Source organism: Danio aesculapii, chromosome 7, assembly GCF_903798145.1.
Source record: "Danio aesculapii chromosome 7, fDanAes4.1, whole genome shotgun sequence".
NCBI classification, from domain to species: Eukaryota; Metazoa; Chordata; class Actinopteri; order Cypriniformes; family Danionidae; genus Danio; species Danio aesculapii.
This window is the reverse complement of record NC_079441.1, coordinates 29,906,036-29,931,594: the sequence shown is the minus strand read 5'-3', so window position 1 is coordinate 29,931,594 and position 25,559 is coordinate 29,906,036. Positions and strand designations below refer to the sequence as shown.

Genomic DNA, 25,559 nt, shown 5'->3' with positions numbered 1-25,559 from the left:
TTTTTATAGTTTTTCTTGTTGTGAAATTGTGATTGTTGTCAAAGTTGTAAAATTATTAGTCCCCAGTCCCTTACAGAAGGTAAACACATGAAGAGTTCAGATGCAAAAGTGAAATATCTGAAACTACACAGTTTGAAACTATTTGAAACTACTAATCATTTTATGAGCATATAGACAAAGCAGCTAAAAATACATAAATAGATGAATAAATATTATAAATAAAACTGGACACAAAGTTAAATATAAAGAACAAAAGTCAAGCCAAAATACAGACAAAAATGTTGATAAATTATTTTCCAAACTAAAAATAAACAAAAGCTCTTTATCATGACTGAAATTATTTATAAATTCCTTAAAGAATATTTCCATGAGTAAGTGTACAGTACAAGGCTTGTGTGTGTCATAAACTATAGATAGTAATAACAATGGCATTGTGTTTATTGTTGATAATAATCATCATTCTTATTGTTTTTCTTGTTGTGAAAATATATGTTGTCAAAGTTGTAAAATTATTAGGCCCCAGTCCCTTACAGAAGGTAAACATATGAAGAGTTCAGATGCAAAAGCCTCTAAAAGCCATCAGAAATCTTCTAAAATGCGCACTTTTATATTTTTTCCCTGTGTAGTTTCAAATATTTCACAGTTATGGGGATGAAAAGGTTATTTTCATTGCCTTTAAAGTCAAATAACAGCATATAAACATAGGAGACTTAGAAAAATGCTCATTTTAGAAGAACACTTTAGATGGCATTTAGAGGTTTTTGCATCTGAACTCTTCTTATGGCTTTACTGTGAATAAAACAAAAACACCATGGTGACTGTATTTAAACAATTGTAACCACAAAATGCTACACAAACCATAGTTTAACCATGGTGTTTAAAGAACAAACAAACAAACAACAAAACAACACTTTTACTATAATAAAACCATGGTTGATTTTCATTAGGGGTCTAACACTTTGCTCAATAATACATGTATTAGTTTATGCACAAAAATACAAGAACACAAAACTTCAAACTACATAAATAGGGAGTATGAACACAAGAGTGAGTTTACAAATGAAAGAACAAAGAAATTTCACCATCAGGGTTTACTTTTTAAGTTAATACCACCCATTTAGATTTTTCAAGTGTGTCACTGTATGAAGGCTCTTCTTAACGCAGTTAGAAATGCATGAATAAATTAATAAATATTATAAATAAAACTGGACACAAGGTTAAATGTGAAGCATAAAAGTCAAACCAAAATATAGACAAAAATGTTGATTAATTATTTTGCAAACTAAAAATAAACAAAAGCTCTTTATCATGACTGAAATGCTTTATAAATTCCTTAAAGAAATATTTCCATGAGTGATTGTTGTCATACTTACCATATATCTCTGATATAATATCACAGAACATTTCTAAAACCCAATTCAGCAATTAAAAATGCTGAATATATATATTTACAGTATTAAAGTTACACTATATTGCACATATTTGGAAAGGAGTGTTCAGTTCAGTATAGCAGCGAATCAGAAGTGATAGATTCAAACTCATCATATAATTGAAGTAAGCGACAGCAACATTATCAGGATGCTGGAGAGGTAGAAAAAATAACAGGGGAAAACTGCAACTCCCAGAGATCTGCCTAAAAGCATACAGAAAACAGCTGTTAGGCACAATAAAGAGCATTATAACCCAGTGACAATTCAAACGTATCCAAATATCAGTCAATCAAAACTTATGATGGTACTGTGTTAAATAATGTGGAATAGCAGAGCTTCTCTTTCTCCCACCCTCTTTTAAAACAGGAGTGAACGTACCTCTGAAATCAATAGGTTTGTCCTCCCAGGGATTGAGCACCATGTACAGGGCCGTCTGCTGTACTGAAGACAGAGCAGAGCGCTGGGCATCAGTTACAGCAATGGCCTGCTCATAGGTGAACATGCGAATCTGTGCCTGGTTGAACACCACCTGAGAAAAGAGAAAGTAGAAAGCACAGGTAAGAACTATCCTGAAATTACTCCAAAATATAGAGTACATCATTAAAGTGTTTTACCAGTGCTCGAAGTTGCATGCATATTTCAAGGCAAGTTTATTTATATGGCACATTTCATACACAATGGTAATTCAAAATGCTTTACATAAAAAAGAGGATAAAGATTCATAAATGAAATCACAAATTAAAGTATAAGAAAAAACAACATGATACATGAATACAGTGTGATCAGTTGACTTAGCACATTGCTTATTTGGTAAATGCACCAACTTAACAGATGCCACTTCAGGGTTTTACACTAGTAAATAAAAACAGACACTGACTGCAAATTTGCCCGCCGGGATGAGAGAGATGGCAAGTGGGGTGATTCCCTCTATTTGTTCCTTCACCAAAGCAGACATGGCTATATCAGGCAACCCCGCTACAGATTAAAACAAAAAACAACAATTATTGTGATTTTGAACTAAAAAGCAAGTAAGACGCAATGTTCTTATTGATACCGATGCTAATACAGAATTTATTAAGATGAACTATTATTATTAGCCTGTACCTCAGAAACTGTTACACTTTAGATCACAATTCACAGTATTACTAAACCATTAACTAAAACTACTAGCTTAATAACCACTAATTAGATGTTTATTAAAAGTTATTTAGGTAGGAGTTGGGTTTAGGTTTTGGGGCAGATTAGGGATGAAGAATAAGATCATACTTTATAACTACTTATAAACAGTTAATATTTCAATAATAGGCAGGTAATGAGCCAGTAGTCAATAGCATGAATTGTTACTTAAACTAAAGTGTTACTAACTATTTCTATATTATACATGTTTGAACAAATTATTGTTCTATTGTTACAATACCACCACCTAAAACCTCCAGAATATAATTTCTTAAAAAGTGTGTCAAGTAAATTATTTCTTTTGTAGATAACTTAAATATCCATTTAATAAACTATGTATTTGCAGATGTTAAACAGTGACATAAAACACTATTTACAGTTTATTTAAATAACTGTGTGTATGTGTATTTAATTCTTTTCTATTATTGCGTGACTCTCTGGAAAACCTTATTCTGATTGCGCAACTGTGCCATTGAATGGTTTGTTGTCTCTTGATAACAAATGGTAAAAACTGATAACAGGCTCATTTGGGTAATTGAAGTGCTGGAACCTCTCCTAATCCCAGGGTTCATACGGTCATGGAAAACCTGGAAAAGTCATGGAATTTTGACATGGCATTTTCCAGGCCTGGAAAAGTTTTGGAAACAGAAAAACCCACAAAGTTTTGGAAAAGTCATGGAAAACAAATATCTGAATTTTTGAATACAGGCTATTTACTTCTTTTCTGTTCTTGGCCAGTCACATACTCTGACATTATTAGTGCGGTGTAAGCGTTATCTAAATCAGTTTTACATAGATATAAATATACATTGAAAGTAAATAGATGGTTGTGTGTTTTACGATATGCTGTAATAAATTTGAACATGCATTGTTTTTCTTTTACCATACATATGGGACATTGCATGAAACATTAGGTCATGAAAATTTACTTGAAAGTCTTGGAAAAATCATGGAAAAGTCATGGAATTTTAGTAGTAAAATGTGTATGAACCCTGTTATCCACTTAATTATTTACAGTATGTTTTGAAAAGCTGTGTAATAAGTGATGAGACTGTATCATAACCTTTTTAATGTTTGTTTACGGCGTTCAATGCTGAAGTTTTGAGTTAATACATTTTTCCACAGAAATAAATATTTTGTGTCAATTCATTAATTGATGTAGAAGTAACAATGTAATAAGCAGGATGGAGCACTCTTGAACAAAAGTACCTTGCTCAAAGCTACATATATCAATAAATCTGAACTAAATCTGATTACAAGCTCTGAGCTATACCTGCAATGGCTCCTATTTCAATGAAGATCTCTGATCCCCAGGAGCTGATCAGTCCAAAAGACAAACTGTTGCTGAGCAGTCCTATTAATGTCTGCAGCTGCTCCTCAGAGCAGGACAAACGCAAACGGCCCAGCCACAAAACTGCCTTACTGGAATGACAGAAACAACACACAGAGTGTAAAAAAAGAATCTGTCTAACAGAATGAACTTTAAAATCAACAGCTTTCTGAGATAATTCAACCTGAACTCCACTGGATTCAAACTGCGCATGACTGATGCATCAATCCCACACACAATGTGTCCCAAAGCCACAAAAGTGCTGGAGTCTAACTGGCTAGGGTTCTTTTTGGATGAGTTCAGCACTGTGGAGAACAGCGTTTTCAACTGCAATAGCAAACAACGGTCAGTTATGTGAATTACAAAATGTATAATTCTTTTTGCTTTGGTTAGTACATTTATTATACTGCTAAAAATGTAGCTTTGGCATCACAGAAACAAATAATATTTTTTAATAAATTGGAAGGATTGTAAGTTATTACTTTTTATTTTATTTTTAAATAAATGCAGAATTAATGATGATGATGTCATTTTCAGAGACATACATTTTTTTACAGGCCCTAAATAAACATTAACATATATTGTAATCATGTATAGTAAATAAAGGAATGAATAACAACAGGCTCATCAAAGCCAATAGCCATATTTTAAATGATATTGTCCCACCCATCCTACAGTAGCTCACTTTTTCAATACATTCATCACTATTTTTACCTGTCTGCTGTTCCACATGTTGACAGCCCCCATGGCTGCAATCGACTCAATTTCAGACAGTTTAAGAGAAGCCAGTTCATTAAGGGAGAGCTGAGTGGCAATACGACCCAACTGAGCGATCACAGAAGAGTTATAACTAGAGGGAGTCCCATAAACCTACACACAGACAAAAAAATAAAACTAAACACAGACATCACTTTTGTTGTGTTGTCAAAAGTACCAGCTTCAGTACCAATCAGTAAATGTGATGATACCAACATTTCCCACTTGCATTTTGAGAGCTGTTGAGCAGGTTCTAAAACAACGCTGATTGGCCGTTGTGTTCATGCGCTCAATAGAAATGACTGTGATTGGGTTCAGTGATCAGTGTAGCCAATCACAGTCATAGATGGTGCCTATAGAAAATCATCATACCCCTTGGAAATAATTACTTTATTTGTCATACAGCTTGATATCAAATCACATTCCAAATAACTTTTTCGGCCTTATGTTTTTGTAGCCTTCACCTAACCTGTGCCTTTCCACAACATTATCCCGAAGGTCTTTTGAAAGCTGGGGTGTAATGTGAGGTATACATTTTCACATGATGATTTCCTATAAGCACTGTATGTATGCTTATATATAATTAACAACCTTCTCAACAGTGCACAAATGTTAGTGCGAGATGGACATTTTATTTAATTTCAGTACCATTTAATACTGAAGTTGGTACTTTTAAATCGAAATTCAAGATGAAAAAGTAAAAACAAACACTCTTGTTAATACGTTATTTAAGTGTTCATTAGCAGATGAAGTCACCTCTTTAGTCTTTGTTAAGAGCACAGAAAGCTCGAATTGACTGAAAAATGGATCCTCTCCGATGAGCTGCAAGCACCTCCGAAACGCAGTTGATGGCATGTTTTTAAGACTGTCAATAGTCCAGGCTGCAGGCTGTGTCACATGAAGGCTCTCACAAGTAGGGGTCAGTCCAATATCTAACACAAACACACACACACACACACACTTAAAATGAGAAATGACAGTAGGAGAACAAATTATATACATATACACTCAACGGCCACTTTATTGGGTAGGAAGACCGGGTGCCACTCCTGTCAGCTAAGAACAGGAAACTGAGGCTACAATTCACACAGGCTCAACAAAATTGGACAATAGAAGATTTGAAAAACGTTGTCTGGTCTGATGAGTCTCGATTTCTGCTGTGACATTTGCATGGTAGGGTCAGAATTTGAGAGATTTGGGAGAATTGCATCATGGATGTGCAGCCGACAAATCGGCAGCAACTGTGTGACGCTATCATGTCAATATGGACCAAAATCTTTCCAGTACTTTGTTGAGTCTATGCCACGAGGGATTAAAGCAGTTCTGAAGGCAAAAAGGTACCTAATAAAGTGGCCGGTGAGTGTATATGTGGTATTATATTTTTTCGCAAGAGGTAGAAGACTTTATTTACAAGTGGCACGTCCCACTTTGAGGAAGCCGAGGAAGAGCTGAAGCACAAACTGCTGCTTGTCAAACAGCTCATTGGGCGACTGACACAGAGAGCCGAGCTGTCCGCTTTCCCACTCCTGGTGACTCAGGAACAGCCTCTCAATGCGCTCTAAGCTCATCAAACCCTGAAGACACACACATGTAGACAGGTCAAAACAGGCAATCTAATTTCAAATAATCATTATATGTTAAATATTCAAATCATTTTCATAAGTTAAATAATCATGAGTACAGTACAGAGGTGATAAAAAAACCTACAGTACAATTTCCTAAAGTTTCGTTGTCACAGGTTGTTCTTTATTTTTATATCCACTTCTGTGTGTGAGATAATACTGTAAATGATTAAGTGAGTGAGGAAAGAAAAATCTGGCCACGTACTAAAGGGATGAGTTGAATAATCTCCTTTGGAAGAAAAAACAAGAAGCGGTCCACTTGGTTCAGTGTCTCTGAAGTCCAGTTTTGCACAGCGCTTTGTTAAGAAAACAGATAGGGTTTATTGTTAAGAGGCATTTCTGGGTTTAATGTCAGCTTTATTTTTTGACTGTCCGTACCCGAATGTCTTTGGTTCCTGTAGCATTTTTGCCACTAGGTCTCTTTTATTGGAACTGTAGCAGAATCCTCGCAGAAACTCCAGATTATCGACAAAGAAGCTCCTGTCCAGTTGCCAAAACATTTCATCAGCCACAAACGTAGCCATGACACCTAGTGAATGAAACTCCTGTAACGTGTATATGCCGCTGTACATATCCTGATGAGAAAACCACAGAAATGAGGAAATAAATTCACTGAAACTACAGAACTTAGACAAATGACAGCATCCTTAAGGACATTTTTGTGATTATTTTGGTTGTGTGAATGTCAGTAGATTTGTTTCTCCTTTTTTTTTCCTCCATTCAGATTTATCTAAATTTTTCCTCTTTTTGCTGTGACACTGCACAAAAATGTTTCTAATCATTAATTTATGCAAGTCTGTAATAACAAATGAATAAAAATAATTATTATTATTGTTAACTGTAAAAATCTATGTCAGTGAGAGTGTAAGAAAAAGGCTCCTTTAATTTTTTACGATGATTATTATGCTGTTACTATGCTATTATTATAGAATACTTTTGTTGTTTTTTACTAATGTGTAGCTTATCTTAATTAATGCCAAATGCTTAACATGTTCTTTAGAAAAATGCAGCTCAAACAACATATGCACAAAATGTTAAATTAGTAATCTTTTTATCCCTATCTGTCAGGATTCTGCCACTTCAGTCTTGTTAATTCTTGTTTTGGTGGCAGAGTCCGGACACTAGTCCTGTCATGTCTTGTATGTTGTGCTCTTGGTAAGTTTTCCTGGGTCGAACACTCATTTTCAGTCATTGTCTGTCTTCGACTTTGTATGAGTGCCATCTTGGGTCGTGTACGCTCCCATGTTTGTTTTAATCATGACATGGTGTTTTCGTTCTCAGTGCTCCAGTCTAGTTGGTTTCGGTTGGCACTGGGATCGGAGCATACATGTCGCATGTGTGAGTGCATGGTAAGTGTTTTATTTATCGTGTGCTCATGTCTTGCGTTCAGTCTTCTGTTGGTGTGGTGTTTAGCACGTGGTTCATGTTTACATGTGCCACGTGCTTTAGCGTTGCGTTTCATGTGAACATACAGTTAATGAGTTCTCTCATTGGCTGCATGTTCTAGTCCTGTTTTACATGAGCACATGGCTTATGTTGTCTCTTTGTGTTATGTGCTCTCCTGTCTATTGTCTAGTCCCACCCTCCTTATTACCCCATTCTTAGTTTAATAAGTTCATCTGTTTGTTTGGTAATGTGTTCTTTTATATGTGGTCTCCTCATGTCTGTTGTCCTGTCCCAGTTTTTCGTATTTTGTCTTCTCCAGCCCTTCCTTTACCCGCCAACCCAGTCCAAGTTTGTTTTTGTCTTTTGTTAATGGTTTCCCCCTCGGGGTTGATGTGTTTCAATTTTTAATTAATATACCCCTTTATTTGTGTGCATTTGAGTCCTCGTTTCTTTTTCCCCATCCAATCGTGACACCATTAGAACACTAAGATGGTCCAACAAAGAAAATGCACATGAATTCTAGGAATTCTATTCTTACAGAAAGACATGGATGGTTATTTTTGCTGCTGACTATTTTTTGCTTATGTATATGTAGCAGCTTCCCTTTAACTTGAACAAAAAATTAAAGAGCCATTTAGGTGAATGATGCAATGTTATTTGTTGAGGTTAAGTCAATTTACTGTTATTTGTGCCATTACTTCATGCCCAAATTATATGCATTTACTTATTTTGCTGCATTTGTTCTTTACATTCATCCTCCTGCAGCAACTGAAACTTGTCAAACTTGTCAAAGAAGTAAGACTCATGTTCATTTTTAAGCTGCAGTCATTTTAATTTGGACTACTCTTGGTAGATTGCATTGATCATTATGGAGATGATTGACGGTAGTTCATCTCTGATCTTTAATTTGTACACTGTCAATATATCATCTTTAGAACTTTACACTCTTTTATCCACTATTATGCGACTTCACTCTCACACAAAAATATTCAGTAAGTGTGTCCCCTCCACAGTAAAACAAAAACCGATTTTTACCAGTCTTTGAACCATCTTGTCCACAAGTGCAGCTTGTTTGGTGCTTGGAAGCAATAGGAAGTAATGTGGGTCTTCCACTATCATTCTCCTGAGGGAATCCATTTTATCTGGTGGAAATTTCTTAATGGTAGACAGCCTTAAAGAATGGTATGGAATTAAGTGTGAAAACATGGTTATATGAATCTATTTTGTGTAAATCTGTTTGGACTGAGCTGACTTGTGACTCACGGGAGTGACAGAGCAATCTGAGGTCCTAAATCTCCAAGCAAATCTGAGAAGAAGTTAAAGTTGTAGAGTTCTTCATTTATACACTGTGTCTGTAATACATAAAAGAAAAATGCATCTTGTTTAATGAGAAATGTATGTTTGTTGTTGCAATTTGTGCAATAAGTCACAAATGAGTAAGACTGAATTTAGTGAGGATTCAATTAAATAAAAAAATAATCTGCAATTGAATTTAAGTCTTCGTTAGCCTACCAGTGAGGGGTGGAGCGGCACAGGCTGCTCTCTGAGAAATGCTAGAATGTCCCGTAGTGGAGACAGAGAAGCCAGGCTTTCAAACAGTTTTTTAAGATCTGTACATGTCACTCCTGTAGCCACTGTGCCCAAAGATCTGTCAGAGAAAGAAGGAGAAAAAAACAATCATATTTATACAAGCAATTCATATTTCATTGGGCAGGTTAAATATTAATGCCTATGATCTTGTTCATAATCACAAAACAAAACCAAACTTACAAAAAATCTTTTAGTGAGAGACTTGGATGAGAGTAGACAGCCTCTTTGAAAAGAACTTTAGCCTAGTGAATGAGAAAAAAAAAGACAATATAATGAAATCGCTGGAAAAGTCACGAATCTTAGAATTTAATGTGGTCTAAAATGTGGACATAAACATGAATTTTGTATATATACTACAGCTGTCTGGGATGCTTCAAATTAGGTGTTTCTCCAAGCTTGAACTGCTCTAATGGTATGAATAAATAAATCTGTAACTTCCTATCTCTGTAAGCTTATCTCAGACTGTCTGGGATCACAAAACACTCTCACGCTTAATGTCCTGGAAAAGGGGGGCTGAGGGCACCAGAGCAACTTCTGCAACTTAATTCCATCTTATTTCCTACTAGTACACGAGACTTGCCAACAGAAGATACAGTATCTAGTGTGCTAAATCAGAGGACCAAGGTTACACAACAAAGAAGTCTTTGCTCCATTATTAATAATTAAAGCAGTAATTAGACACTATACTATTATACAGATCTCTGTGGCAATGGCGAGTGTCATGATGAAAAACACTTGTTATGGCCTCATAGACAGGTAATATTTAGTGTAAATGCTTCAAGCAAGGTTATGTCAGAGTTTTGCATCTGTGCTAATTAAATGGTGCAGTAGTCCTGCCGAACGCAAAAGACTGCACTGTTCGGTTGTTTGGGTCAAGACCCTTTTTAAAATAAATTACTACTTTTTTAATTCATGAAATTGATAAAACATTTGTCTTCTTACAAATATATAAAATAAAATACATTAAAATAAATGTATTTTGTCTATTACAAAATGTCTTCTTTCTTGTAAAACAAGGTTTCCATAAAATAAACAGAACTTTCTTCACCGGTTTTTACACTGATAGTAATAACACCAAATCAGCATATTCAAAAGATGACTGATGACTACTGAAATTTCAGCTTTGCCATCATAGAAATTTATAATAGACAAAAATGCTGAAATATTACATACATACTGTATGTATTTGGTACAACAACAAAAAAACATACAAGTGCCATGACTGTAGTACATAAAGGGGTGTACCTGCTGTGTGTTCCAGAGGCGAGTGTGTACAGCAGTGTCTCTGATCAGCAGTAGAGGGACTTGGGGAATCACACTAAGGAGTGGAGTGCTAGACAACAAAGGCTGGACTTTATCCATCCACTGGGACACTGAACTGGAACCCTGAAAACATGGAGGAGAAATTTACAGTATTTGTGCCAAAACAATTAAGACCAACATTAATGTCATAACAGAAAGCTGTTTAACTGTCAAGATCCTCATAGAAATTGTAACTCTTAGTAAAAGCTTCCAGAAGACCTACTGCACCTTTTCTTAAAGTGCCTCTATTATAGATTTTTGAAAAGTTCTTTTTTTATATGAGACCACGGGGTGAAAAGTGTTTTTTGATGTTGCATGCCTGTTGTTATGAATCCCCCAAATAATAATCATAATGTTCCTTTCAAAATCCATTAAAGGAACACTTTAAAGGAACCATGCTTTTCCTAGTATAAGGAACATTTGAACAAGCTTAAGAAACTTTTGAAATATAAGGACTATTTTGTGGACACTTTAAAAGTGTGGTAAGTGGTCATTATTGACATCAACAGTTTCAAAAAGAACATTCTAAGATCATTTTGATTGAAAAAATAATAAATTATATTAAAAATGGTTTAGATTTTTAAATTGTTGTTGGCATTAAGATATTATTTAAAAGAACTATACACTAAAATGTTCTTAGGAGAACCAAAAATTGTTCTTGTGTGGCATCACTGCAAAAAAAAAAAAAACTCTTTTGGAGCCTGAATCTGAAAAATTGATGCTCTTCAAATTGTGGCTTTTTAAATTTTTCTTCGTATTATTTTATTATTTTTTCAGTTTTTCAATAAATCCTTCAGTTTAAACATGTTTGACTGATTTTCTTACCCAGAGACTGGAGATGATGGCGTTGACCTGTGGAGGGGTGAGTCCAGGTGTCTGAAGGCTCATAGCAGGTAATGCTTCCAGCAGAACATCAGATGGTAAAGTCCACAGAGTCTCCACCTTTACTCCACTCACTAGAGAGCCCAGCTGAGACAGCTGCCCAGAGCCAGGCAGAGCCAGCTGAGAGAAATCACACTTACAGTATTACTATAAATAGTATTCAGTACTATTGGCAATTCAATATTCAATAAAAAACTGTTGACTGCAGATATGACAGAAAAAGAAAGATTTAAGGCATAAAGCTATTTGCCTATTTTAAGTCTTAAATCACTGAAAACTTCTAAGTTTTAATAATAAAGTGCCATATGCAGTCTATATTTCCAAAAAAGACACTTTAGTTTAGGTTTAGGTGTCTCATTGACGCCACACATGTGAAAGAGGATGATCAAGACATGTGGCAGCACACTAGTGACATCCTATCTGACCTACATCACAATGTTCCCTTTAACCTTGGCTGGACACAAAATACAAAGATAGAATACAGGCTGCTAGATCACTTCATTGTGATTGGTGTAAACCTATACCTTGAGGAACTGCCAAATCACATGGATCATGAGTAAATGTTACATGCACTTTCAGACAGGCAGAGTAAATTAAAAAGAGTAACTGATGGACGAGTATGTGTGTGTGTACAGTATGTGAGGCCAGTGCATTTGTCCTTGAACCACCCCAGAGTTGATTATGCTGGGTAGTGGGCCAGCTGGATGAGGAAAAGCGCTGACATCTCAAAAGCAGACACACACGCATACACGCAGAGAGGCTACGAACTGGCCATCTTCTCAAATGTTTGAGGCAAGACACTGCAGGGAAAACAGTTTTGTTCATGCATTTGTCAACTTTGAGATTTTGGCCTTTTTGACATCTCATTAGGCATTTTTTTAAAGGTGATGGAAAAAAACATCCAAAATACACCTCTAGGTGTTTTGTTTAGCGTGCTGTCTCAATTTGTTTCCATAGGTTTTCATTAAAATGCATATTTTTAAAGAGCCCCTATTATGGGTTTTTGAAAATGACCTTCCATGCAGTGTGTAGCACAGCTCTAAGTGAAGTGAAATACCCAGCTGATGTTTAAATCTGAAAGTGCACCGTGTTTAAAACTATTGATTCATCTATAAAAGAGTCAACTCAAAGTGGTTTGAAAGAATTGCCGCGGTAAGGAGTCTTTAGCCGTGTTGGCTTGACACGATACCAAACTCAAGCCCCGCCCATTCGTGGCGCGCGCAGACCCGGGAAAATTTAACACCCCCGGCCCCGCCCACAAACCCTGTAGAAAGAAAAAGAGGAAGACAAACACTGTAGCAGACCTCGGTTGAATCAAGTTGCATATTTTCCCAACCCAAAGACGAGGCTGTGAAAAGTTAGTGGTTGAAGTTTATTTTTGCAAAAATAATACACACTTACAAAGGGGGATTCGTCGGCCATTTGTTAAAGGAAGGATCAGAAAAGACTATTGATGTCTGGGAATTGTTAGAGCTTGACAGGAACTTTACCGTACAGAGTTCATAGATCTAGCTTGCAAATTACAGTATGTATTGAATTGTGTTTTGTTACTTGTAATCACTCCACGCTGCTTGTGCTGTATCTGGTTAACTCTTTATATTCTCATATAGCACCTAAAAGCACGTCAAACATGCAATGCGTGCTGCTTTGTTTACAGATTTAAATGCATTTGTGAGCTCGCGATCCACTGCCGATTGTCATTGCTATGGCCACCATCAGCTGTTCCTACACATGTGGGGTGGTCAAGTTTCAAAATTGTTCAGCTTTTGCCACTGTGTGGATTAATACTGAATGTGTGTCACTGTTTTGACTTATGGTAAAGAATAGAGCAATATACTGGTGTTTAACTGCAATGCTTTAATGCACACCTGCATTGGGCTCACACATACACTCTGTACTCTGACTACTTCAAAATTGTTGATAAGCCATAGTGGGCATTTCTCTCTGTCTCGCACTGAACGCAGTCGACCAATCGATGACTGGGTCATCAGAGATTTGATTAGCATCGCGATAAGAAGGGGTTTGAGAACTAATTAATCGCTAAACAAATCATATAGGAGCCGTTGGGATAATTAGGTAAAAATAAATGCATATTATAAGACAATGAAAGTGTTTTTTTGTCCTTGCATGCACATCAGACTGTTGTTGGGACCCCCAAAACCAAAATATGACCCTTTTTAATGCATAATAGGGGCTCTTTTTTTATCCTGCACTAAATCTTAATGTCTTTTACATTCACCAGACTACAAATATTTATTATTGTCTTTATATGTTCATACATAATTAGCCTGATTATATACAACATTTTATTTCACATAAGTGAACTTTTTTTCTAGCGCTTCACAGTATTTTACTCAAAAGAGATACACTTGAACCCGATCTCATCCAGTGATTTTTTTGTGTAAAGATCAGTGGTGGAAAGAGTACAGAAAAATCCTACTCAAGTAAAAGTACCATTACTTTCCCAAAAATGTAGTGTAAGTAAAAATATTTGTTGTAAATATTACTCAAAGTAGGAGTAAAAAGTAGCCCTTTTAAGAGTACTTAAGAGTAGTGAGTATTACGCTGTAAAAAGCTGATGATTTTACATGTCATTTGTGCAGTGATATACATTATAAACATAATATTCTGTGGTGCATTTAGTGATTGTTTAAGGCCATTTGGCAATTTCAGTCATCATACAGCAAACATCCTTTATCTTCTCATCTGTGTCTAAACAGTCTCTCAGTCAATGTGTGTAAAGATTTTGGGCATTTTCTTGGATCATTTTAATGCTTCCAAGCGATTTGCTACATTTATAAAGAGCCTATGTCTTGAGGTTGTTACTTTCTATGTGCGATTTGATTGGACCAGAATCACAGGACAGTTTTTTTCTACTTAGCCAATCCCCATAGACAAGAATAAAATAAAGTAGTGACTGCAGGCTGAAGGAAAACAGTGGAGTAAAAGTACCGATACAGCAATAAAAATGTGCTCAAGGGAAAGTAAAAACTACTTAGTAAATTACAATTCCTGAGAAAAAACATACAGTAATTTGAGTATTTGTAATTTGTTACTTTACACCACTGCTTAAGATATACACAAATTAGCACATATTTAATTAAATACAGCCTTAGTTGCATTTTAAACATAATAATACCTAATTAATGTAATACCTAAAAATGTTGCCCTTATTTTTACCCTTATCCTGCAGCATCTTGCCTTAAGAGAAGCAAAAAGAGTTTTTCTTAAACTCACAGAAGAAAATACTTACACTCAAATTGGCTGAGATCTTATCGATGATAACACCTGCCTTTATGAAAAGAAAAAATATATATTCACATTAAAAGTTACTGAATGGGGCAATGCATTATAAAGCAATAAAACAACCAGATGAAAAAATGAAATAGCTTCCACTTGTCATAGCATTTCTATACAGCAACTGTGAAATGCTTCTTTTCTCCTCATTTCTAAGTCACTCTGTAAAACCGTCAGCTAAATGAGTAAATGATATGATATGGGAAATGATATTAAATGACGCTTAATGACTTTAAGGACATTTCCACTTTCTACCCAATGTAAAGACTCTCTATGGACATCTGAAGCGTTTTGTTTTTCCATTGTGCTCCTATGCTCTGCTTTCCTTATGTTTGGGTGCACAGTGAGATGGACATGCCGAATTCATGTGTGGCCAAGCAGAAATGATTAAAAGGCTTGAACAGCGAGCCAGTCGTCTGCCTGTATCAGATGCCGTGGCTCCTCTGACAACAGTCTTCCATCTGTTGCAAAGCCCTCAAGACTAGAACCACACTGTCTGTCTGTCTGTTTGTCTGAGCGTGACCTCTGACCTCTACTCAATTTCAGCACCCACCAGAGCACTTGATACTCAGGGTCCAAAATGAACAGGCTATATGCAAAATGCAAGTAAAATGGACTTAGGAAAACAAATAAAACCAGGCTAGTTGGCTAGCTGAAACAGCAACAGAACATCAAATTTTTAAGTGATAAACTGACCCCCGCTGATGTAACACGAGAGGTTAAATATAAATGTGTAACTGTGTTGAATCCTTGTGTTATGTGACCGGATGCTGACAACCGAGGTGGGGATCTAAATGCAGGATTTATTCAACATAGAACAGTCGGGCAAGCAACGGTCAACACAATATACAGGGAATCCAGAGTCTGGTCAAATAACAGGTGAATGTTTGCCGCCGGGACTGACCAATGTAAACAATAAACAAACAAAACAAAGATCGGCACACGGCAAGACAAGCCTAGGAAAATGCGTCATAATGCTCATGAAACAGTTTAACAAGACTCAGCCAAGAGGTGTGTGTGTGTGTGCGTTGTATAAATAGTCCTAGTAATCAGTTCATGGGCAACTCCCAGCCGTGAGTGTGTATAATCTACTGAATGAGGAACAGGTGCGTGTGAGCGGTGCAAAACTGGAAATGTAGTTCATGTAATGGCGGATTTGTAGTGTGTTAGTGATCTGCACAGACAATTTGTCACACACCACAATACAAAATATCAAAAAACAAGATTTTGTTCTTACATATGCAAATAGATATATTTGTGTACAAAGCTATGATTTCTTATGTGTCTCTGTTATTGAATTTAATGTAAGGTTTTATTTTAACTTATGTTAATTAGTCATTTTCTTTAATGTTTCGGCAAGTTATGTTTCATTTCTTTGAATCTTTTTATAACTGCAAATTTTAAAATAGTTATATTATTTGCCATGTAATTTTGTTGTTTATTTGATTTACCACTGATTGTAATATGCTCCAAATGACCTAAATATATAAAATGATATATAAATGCAAATCTTAATATATGTTATAGCCTATTTATAGCAATAAAAACAGATTCTGATTGCTATAAATAGGCTAGAAAATATAGTAAGATTTGCATTTATATATCATTTTATCCAAATAAAAATCTAACCCATGGACTTAATCACTTGCAAAAAAAGACCAGCATTATGTAGATGCTGTAATAAGTGCTAGTTACATGACACTTTAGGTGCATAAGATATTTTTCCTTATTTATTTATGAAACATTTAAGATTACAGTATACAAAATAACTATATACATAAGCAAAAATGTTTTATACATAGACAATATGTATATTCATATTGAATAAATTATTTTCTTAAATGCTTCAGATAATTTTGTGAAAAAAATAAGTCAAAATAAGGGTTTTATGTAGTGTTTTTTTTTTTGTAAATATACTACTATTATACTGAATAGCATTTTATCTTTAAGTTAACTTCTGTAAATTGTGGCCAAAACTGTTAGTCATTATTTTACACTTTAAAAAAACTCAAATAAAACAGCATACATTGTAATGTTTCAGAGCACATATTCTGTTGGGGGTTGTGTGTACCTGGTCTGGAGTGAAGGGCACAGTGGTCAGTGTGCTGAGGACAGGCAGGAGCTGGGCTGAGCTGAGCTGTTGCAGGAAGCTGGAGCCCAGCAGTGGCAGAAACGGAGCGAGCTGTGAGATCCTCTGAGGAGTGAGACTGGAGGGAGACTGCAGATCAAACGCTTTAAAGACCAAGCTGGATATCTGCAAAAAAAAAAAAAAAATAGTGACTATTTTATTTATAGCATTGATACAGAATTACTATTTAAGGTAGGGTTGTTTTTTTAAGAATAGGGCAAATATAATAAAGGAATAAGATATAAAATAATAAAACACACCATAGTGCTAGGAACACCAATTCCCTGGACTGCACATGTCCTAATGTTGTCCTGGATCACTGAGAATGCGTCCGTTGCTGCGTACAACATCAGATCACTGGGATGAGCCAGACAGGACAGATTTCCTAACCTGGACAGATGTGAAGGGAAACAAAAACTTTTTACATTTTAAATCTGGAAATTTGGGAAATCTGGAATATAGCAAAAACAACAGTCTAGCTAGCTTACGTTTTCCACTGGTTGACCGTAAGATTACTAAAGGCTCCAGTGAGACTCTGAACTACGAACTGCTCTTTCAGGAGATCCAACGTGTTATTCATTAGGACATCAAATCCATCCAGTATCTATGAAAACAAAACACAGGAGAATAGGGTATATGCCGAGCTAATGTTGTTCGACTACCGATAAACTTTAAGTGAACAGTTAATGTGAGTGACTTATTTTATACGGTTCCTTTTAAAGCATTGATGTTGTAATGTAATTAAAATATAATCCGTTAAATAAACTTAAGTATTCATTTAGTTGTTCAAGTGTAAAACAAGATGAAAAGCCGTTTACATGCACGTGCTGTCAGGATCAGCAGGCTAGCGCAGAAACTCCATTGAAAATACTTGAGTAAAAGAAATTGTCATATTTTAAAGACATGGCGCGGAAAAATGGAATTTAATGCAGTGCTTTTTGTACAGTGCTCACCATATATAAATACACACCTCAAAAATCTCTATTTTAAATTCATATTTTTAATAGGCTATACAATATTATATTTGTGCATATACATTTAATTAGTCAGTACTGAAGCCAAATCTGGAGCTTATCTAACAAAATACAGCAATAACGTTTTAAAAATTATTTGCTTGAATTTAATTGTATTATCTATCAATTTCTAAATATGTTTGGTCACTAACCAAATATTATATTATATTATTTTAATAAATATATCTGTTTAATAAATCTGTTTTGTTTAAATGCACTAAAATACATTTTCTATACTCATTGGGATATTAATTTTCAAAATGGGGTGTACTTAATAATGCCGAGCACTGTACATTCTGAGGCCCACTTTATATCGTATATTCATCAGTCAGGGAAGATTGTTGATTTTTAAAGAAAACAAACTTTAAATGTGGTGATATTGTAACAGCATACAGTTCACCGGAAGCACTTGAACTGAGTTACTGAAAATGAAAAGTCCTTTAGCATATAAAGAATGTTGGAAACCAGTAATCATTGAACAACAATTAATTTGAAAATCATTGGTTATTATTCTTCAAAATATCTTTTAACAGAAAAAAAAACTCAAACAAGTTTGGAACAAGTCATGGGTGAGTAAATCAAGTCCTTTATGATGTTGCTTATGATGTTGTTTTATAAAGCCGCTCTTGAAAGCATTATCAGGTATGGTATAACAGTGTGGTTTGGCAATCTATCTGTACAGTGTAAATCTGATTTTGATTCACCTCTTAAAGACAGAAAAAATGTTGGGCAAAATGAATATTTTAATCCTCAAGTTTTATATGAGAATTGTGTCAGATGGAAAGGATTCTGAATGATCCAACTCATTTTTTTGGTTTCCACATTATGAGCATCTTCCCTCTGGTAGGTGATATAGAGTCCCTAAGTGTCGGTTGAACCGATATAAGAAATCCTTTGTACCAGCTTCAGTGGGTTTATTTAACAAGAGTTTCTCTTAATTTGCATTCTAATTATTGTAACTTCTGTATTTTGTATTGTTTTTATTGTTTGTTTTATGCAATGTCTGCAGCAATATGGTGATGCCCATATCAAACTTCCTGTCAAGGATAATAAAGTTTACTACTACTACTACTACTACTACTTCTTTAAGTCTGCGTTTGTTTTTTAGCAAAAGTCCATTTGAACCAGCTATGTACAAACTAGGGCCCGCGGTCCAAAGTTGGGCCATAGTGACCTTTGATTTGACACGCCACCACATCTGAAAAGAGACAGAAAATGATAGAGAAGGTTGGGGCAAAACAGAGATCGTCAATACTAATTTAACAGGAATTTTTGTTAGTTTGTTTAATTGTTGAGCTACAAAAAAGCAAACTGAAATTAAATGTTCCAGTTAAATGTTCTGAATCAATCAGATTTTTTATTGTTATAATGTAAATACTGTTACTTGATGGATAGCGGACAAAGCACAAGACATTGTGTTCTAAATGGTATTTTTAATGTTTTTATTGTAAGAAGTTTATTTAAGTTTAGATATTAATAAATTAGGTATTTACCATGGACACCATGATGTAATACAGTTTAGTATATTTACCTTTGGCCGGCCAACCTCAATAAAGTTTGGTTTTTGGCCCTCCATAAGAAAAAGTTTGGTCACCCCTGTTTCAAACACAATGTGAATTTGTTCATGCATCTGGCTATAATGTGTATAAATTTGAACTTCTTTTTTTGTTAAGCTGCATTATTGAGATCGTAGGTAAAAAAAAATAATCAAATACCCTTGTTGAGAATATTTGAGGAGATAGTTGGTTTACTCCAATGACTTGACTAATAGCTAATAACCAACCAGTGCCATAATATAAATGGTGTAGTGTCAAACATCCCCCTCCACCTTCAGCTTGCAGACATATGATGTTGTAATCCAATGTCTTCATTTGTTTGTCTTAAATTTGTGAATTGTGAAATGTCTTGTTTATTTGGACAGGAGTGGAGAAGTCATTATCTTGTTAGCACTACAGTCTTAGTCACTGTCCACTACACAGCCATCCATAATTCATGCATCTCTGTGTTTATTCATTGAAAACAGACTACGAGGGCATGTCTGCTACAATGAACCATTGGCATTTTCCCCAGCCGAGCTGCCTGAGGATTAACCAGAGCCAGATGGGTTCAGGTGTCTTTGTGAGGTGTTGGGGCTGTTACCTGAGCAGGTGAGAGGTGCTGGAAGCTCTGGAAGGGCAGGTAGGTGATCAGGTTACCAGTGTCTCTGATGTAGGATAAGCTGCTGGCTGTCATGTTAAGCAAGCCTATGGACTGACTGAACCATCGACCAAATGCTTGCTGCTGCTCCAAGGAAAGGTTTTTGATACTTAAGTTGATCATGTTTAACCTGGAGAAAAGCAGGACAGAGAGAATTTTAAATTACTAAATATTCTTCTGTGGTTTACTAAATATAATATTTAATAATAGGAATCATTTTTGACTAAAGAAATTTGGATAAAAATGAACTAAATATATGTTTCATATATAAAATATCTTTAAAAAAATACCAAAAAGAGCATAACAAAATTGCAGAATCTATAATTAAATGAACTTAGGAAAAATTTAGGAACTTAAACTGAAAAATATTAATAAATACAATAATAGTATATAAATAACTCCAAAGCAGGGGTGTCTAACCTCGGTTCTGGGGGGGCGGTGTCCTGCAAAGTTTAGTTCCAACCCCATCAGACACACCTGGGCTAGCTAATCAAGCTCTTACTAGGCTTTCTAGAAACATTCATGCAGGTGTGTTGAGGCAAGTTGGAGCTAAAATCTGCAGGACACCGGCCCTCTAGGACCGAGTTTGGACAAACCTGCTAAAGCATTATAATAGTATATTATAATATAATAAAATGATTATATTTACAATATATTTACCCATAATTTAGATTAAATATAATTCATGATATATATTTTAATGCTAGACTAATTAAAATGAGCTATAATCATAATCAATCAAGTGTAAGGTGTGTGCGTCACTCACGCGTTGATATTGTTTTGTAGTGGAGGCATTGACATGATGTCTGAAGGTGTAGCCAGAGTCAACAAAATACCCATATCTGAGAACAAGCTAAAATCCTTGGGCAGTTGAACTTGGAAAAGCACGGACACCATGATTCGCAAGTAATCATCTGACAGCTTCAAAACAAGAAAGACTCTTCATTACATCAGTGCATGTATAATGATCATTTGTACTCCCTTGATTTTGGTGTGATATGCAATGCTACAGTGGTAGGGAATAGGGATGCTTTACCTTTAAAGTGGCGTAGTTCCTATTATAATATTGTAGAATCTCCTTAACAATCATGATGTCCGCTGCACTGAGCACTGATCTCAGATAAGGCAAAGGAATTCGGAAATACTCCTGCAATCCGATAATAGGAACAGTAATTTAAGCTGTTACTTGAACACTGAATTCAGCAAATAATACTGGATATTGTGTGTAAATAGTGACGCAGATAGACAATGATTTAATGTGTTATAATTAGCAGAACAAAACCAGTTAATCTAAACATGCTAATTGCAGGTTAACTGCAAGATAAGTTATCAATCCAACCTTAATCAGGAAAAAGTTAGTGAGCACGTCTCGTCCTGTTTGCATCAGACTGGTCAAAACTTTCTGAAACACATGCAAAGTTTCAAAGCTTATATCATATTATTATTTAATTTCATTTTTTGAGATATTGACAGTCATATATGTGTCCTCCGTTGCTAAAAACACTATTAGGACACATATATTTCCCTAAACAGTGAAAATTGGTTGTTTTTGCATTATTTCGGTTTGAAAAGAAATTTTGAAGCCGCATTATGGCATGAGATCATTTTGTAAATCCCAGCGTGGAAATTGGATGTCTGTACCGGCTGGTACAACTTGACGTTTTTCAGTTTTCAGCATTAATTAATGTGAAAGACTTGGTTCGAACCAATCAGTGCGCTCTATTGTGAATGAGACACAACTTCATTAATATGCATGATAAAGCTTCGAAGACTGTTTTTACCTGTTACAGTGTTCAGGCAGCAGAGAGACGCCATGTTGTGTTGCCAACCATAAATAAAACAAGTGGAAGAAGAGGAATTGTTCGGAGACATGGGTCGTCAGTGTTGCGTTTATAAATGTGGATGTCAATGACATCTCAACACTGAACAACAACTTAGATCAGGTATTTGTATCACACTACCAATGTAAAGACAACTCAAATGACTAAGAATTAATATTACATGCAAAGGAAGAGGTTTGATTATCCAGTGTCACATCTAACACCCTATATCATGGGTCAATTACAAAACAGTGGTGGAATCGGTAAGAGCTATATTTTATTAATAATCAGATGATCTAGTTCAGTGTCCTTTTTGGGAGACTGGTTGGATCCACTTCATATAAAGTGTCTTTTACTACTATGTAATTATATTGAAATGAATTATTTGAGGGCGGCACAGTGGCTCAGTGGTTAGAACTGTTGCCTCGCAGCAAAAAGGTTGCTGATTTGAGTCCTGACTGGACCAGTTGGCATTTCTGTGTGGAGTTTGCATGTTCTCCCCATGTTGGCGTGGGTTTCCTCTGGGTGCTCTGGTTTCCCCCACAGTCCAAAGACATGCAGTAGAAGTGAATTGGATGAACTAATTTGGCCGTAGTGTATGTGTGTGTGCGCAAATAAGTGTATATGTGTGTTTCCCAGTACTGGGTTGCGGCTGGAAGGGCATCCGCTGCATAAAACATATTCTGGAATAGTGGCGACCTCTGAATAGAGACTAAGCCGTAGGAAAATGATTGAATGAATAATTTGATACAATGCACATATTGTATTTGAAGAACATAAAAATAAAATAAAAAACTAATACCATACGGTATGTTTTACAATATTTACAGTCGAGTACAGTGATCCCTCGCTATAATGTGGTTCACTTTTCGCAGCCTCGCAGTTTTGTGGATTTTTTTCTACAGCGCATTGTGTTCTGCATCCTGACTGGCTGTAGACCATTGTCGATTAATTTCCTCTGTGCCGTGTCTCCTGTACAGTACAGAATGCTTTCAGCTTGCCAAATTTACATAAATCTTCAATCGCTCGCAGTGTGATTCTAAAGTGCTGTACTGTATGTAAATTTGCAAGTTTTCTCCCTAAAATGTCCATTACGGAATAAATAAATGAGAATCAAATGGTTTTTGAACTTTGATTTCATTCTATAGTACTGGACTTATTTTTTTTATGAAGGTTTGAACTTTGAGAATGTTTAAGCAAGAAAGAAAAATTTGAAAATGTTAATGCCTTTCTGAGAAAAGTGTATGTAGTGAGGGGTTTTACAGCCTTAAAACATCTATAATAATTGTAAAAAATAAAGCTGAATACTTCACGGATTTGGCCTATTGCGGTTATTTTTAGAACGTCACTCCTGCGAATAATGAGGGACCACTGTATACCCCTATCATTTTACCCAAATTTAAAACTACCAATCCCAGCAAAACTGCCCCTAACCTTTAACTGTGTCCCACCTAAATAAAAAAACATAGATTTTTTTCTAACACAATAGTAGTTAAAGACTAAGTTCTAATGTAAACAACTTTGGGTGAGTAGCCAGTGAACAATAATACCAACCCCAAAACACTGCAAAACAACACGCCTGTTGTCAAAGTTGGTCTCGTTCTCCATGTAGACGACAACTGACTCCAGCACACTAAGCCGAATGTTCTCCGACACACTCAGAGAGGTCATCTGGCTTTCTTCAAGAGCCAACAACAGGACAACCCACAGGCTGGTGGCCTGCCTGATCACTTCTGTCACTTGTGTAGTCATCAGTTTCTCCAAGCGAGGTTGGAGAATTTCTATCCCGCAGCGCAACAGCATCCGAAGACCCTGTGCTTGACTGGCACCTGGTTGGCAGACAACACTGAAGTCTATGCTGCAGGTCCAGTTTAGCTTTCTAGCCAATTCTCTTATTGGACAAGACTGGGGAGTTGTGGCATTGCTCCCATTTCCACTGGAGACAGGCGGAGCTGTGTATGTGACACAGAGAGTGCCGACCCAAAGGTTGGAGGGCTCTTGAGTGATGTGGGAGAGCAAGGAAGAGTCAGAGCAGACAGAGGAGACAAAGTTGACCTGGTCATAGTCCCAGCAAAGAGCGAGAAGAGCAGGGTCTGGGAGCACCAAATCCCAACTGGAGTACTGACATTGCTCAGCCGGTCGGAAGCCTATGACTCCCCCCTCTTTCCCAGGTACAATGCCTGGGTACAATGAGGTCAAGTTTGAGCATTGTTCCAACAACCAGGTGTTGTCTAAATTGGCCAGCAAATTCTGCAGAACCGTAGCATTGACACAAACATTCCGAGTGAAGTTTTCAGTGTCATAATCAGCGCAGAAAGCAAGGTCAGTCATGTCTACAATAGTAGGCTGGCTCCAGTCTGAATAGGTGCAAACTTGCAACAACACATTCGCAGTGTCATTATCAGAGCACACTCTAATCAGCCATTGGTTTTCGGGATGTAGAAATAGCTTCTCATACAGGCGGACATTGCAGCAGATGTTCTGACGGAAGCCGATCTGGTCGTTCTGCCAGCACAGAGTGACTACTGACGGATCCACAGACATGTTCATCCAATTGTTATAGTCACACCTGACTTCAGTATTCACTGTCGGTGGAGACGTAGGGGGATTGTTGAAAGAGTAAGTACAATATTGGTGCACCCAAGCAGTATCAATGCTCATTCCAAGTACAGTGACGAAAGTTTGGTTAACACACACAACATTAACAAATCGAATCTCATCATTTTGGATGCACAGAGCGATCTGTTCAGCGGTGACTGCTCGAATGTTTTTCCATTCTGAGTATTTACAGTACTGAGCCACAAGGGCGTTGGTGTCAATTTGATCAGGAAGAGGTTGAGAGCAATTGGGCTTCAGCCAGCTGTTTTCTTCATTGGAAAACACAACCATAAAAAAGGCTACACTGTCGCATAATAACCTTTCAAATCTGTCCATGTCATTATACCAACAGTACGTCACTATCGAGGGGTCAAGGTTTTCAACAGTCCATCTGTCATATGAACAATACAGGCTCACAATGTATATGTCTGATATGTTTGCACAGAATTCCCACACCCAGGCATTGCTGGGCTGTCTGATCAGCACTTGCATGGTTTCAGCACTGTTACACACAGCTAGGATGAATGTCTCACGATCATTTTCACTGCACATTGTGACCAGAGCAGGGTCCACAGAACCAGTCACAGTCCAATTCTTATAGTCACAGAGGAGTTCGTTGAGGCTCAGAGTGGACCGTGCACTACGACGTAACTGTACAGTGGCAGGATCGCTGCAGGACTCCATGAGAGGTAAGGTGATGTTCTGGACCATGCGACACATGTTCCTCCAGACATTGGCCACTTCTGTTTGAGACAGTGTGCTCAGCACTTGACACATCTGATAAAGGGTGTATGACTCCTGAGATGCTGCCAATAAAACTGATGCACAAAGGGTTTCATTGAGTTGGTTGAAGTTTTGTTGATCACAAGTGAGACTAGAAGCCGAAATGTCCACTAAGGTTGTGCCAGTACGAATATACTGGATGCTGCTTGTAGCTTGGCATTCTAGACTTGTGAAACTGCAAGAAGGATATGCAGGAGCCAAAAACAAATCCAGAAGTGATTGTCCAAAAGACCAACTCACATTATGATTC

At 36.4% G+C, this 25,559-nt stretch overlaps 1 protein-coding gene across 1 annotated transcript; it reads right to left on the bottom strand.

The window, feature by feature from the left end:
* Window positions 1-135: 135 nt before the first annotated feature.
* On the bottom strand, window positions 136-25,559 carry LOC130232005 (stereocilin-like). The gene is made up of 25 exons (XM_056461593.1): window positions 23,483-25,559; window positions 21,448-21,510; window positions 21,145-21,255; window positions 20,875-21,029; window positions 20,052-20,238; window positions 17,388-17,503; window positions 17,160-17,289; window positions 16,843-17,025; window positions 14,728-14,766; window positions 11,418-11,594; window positions 10,536-10,676; window positions 9,471-9,532; window positions 9,213-9,348; window positions 8,964-9,052; window positions 8,736-8,871; window positions 6,693-6,889; window positions 6,520-6,610; window positions 6,104-6,266; window positions 5,449-5,624; window positions 4,651-4,806; window positions 4,121-4,263; window positions 3,880-4,028; window positions 2,308-2,405; window positions 1,809-1,959; window positions 136-1,633 (listed from the first exon to the last, which is right to left on the bottom strand). The coding sequence occupies exons 1-25, from the start codon at window positions 25,301-25,303 to the stop codon at window positions 1,542-1,544; spliced, it is 4,962 nt and encodes a 1,653-aa protein (XP_056317568.1). The 5' UTR covers window positions 25,304-25,559; the 3' UTR covers window positions 136-1,541.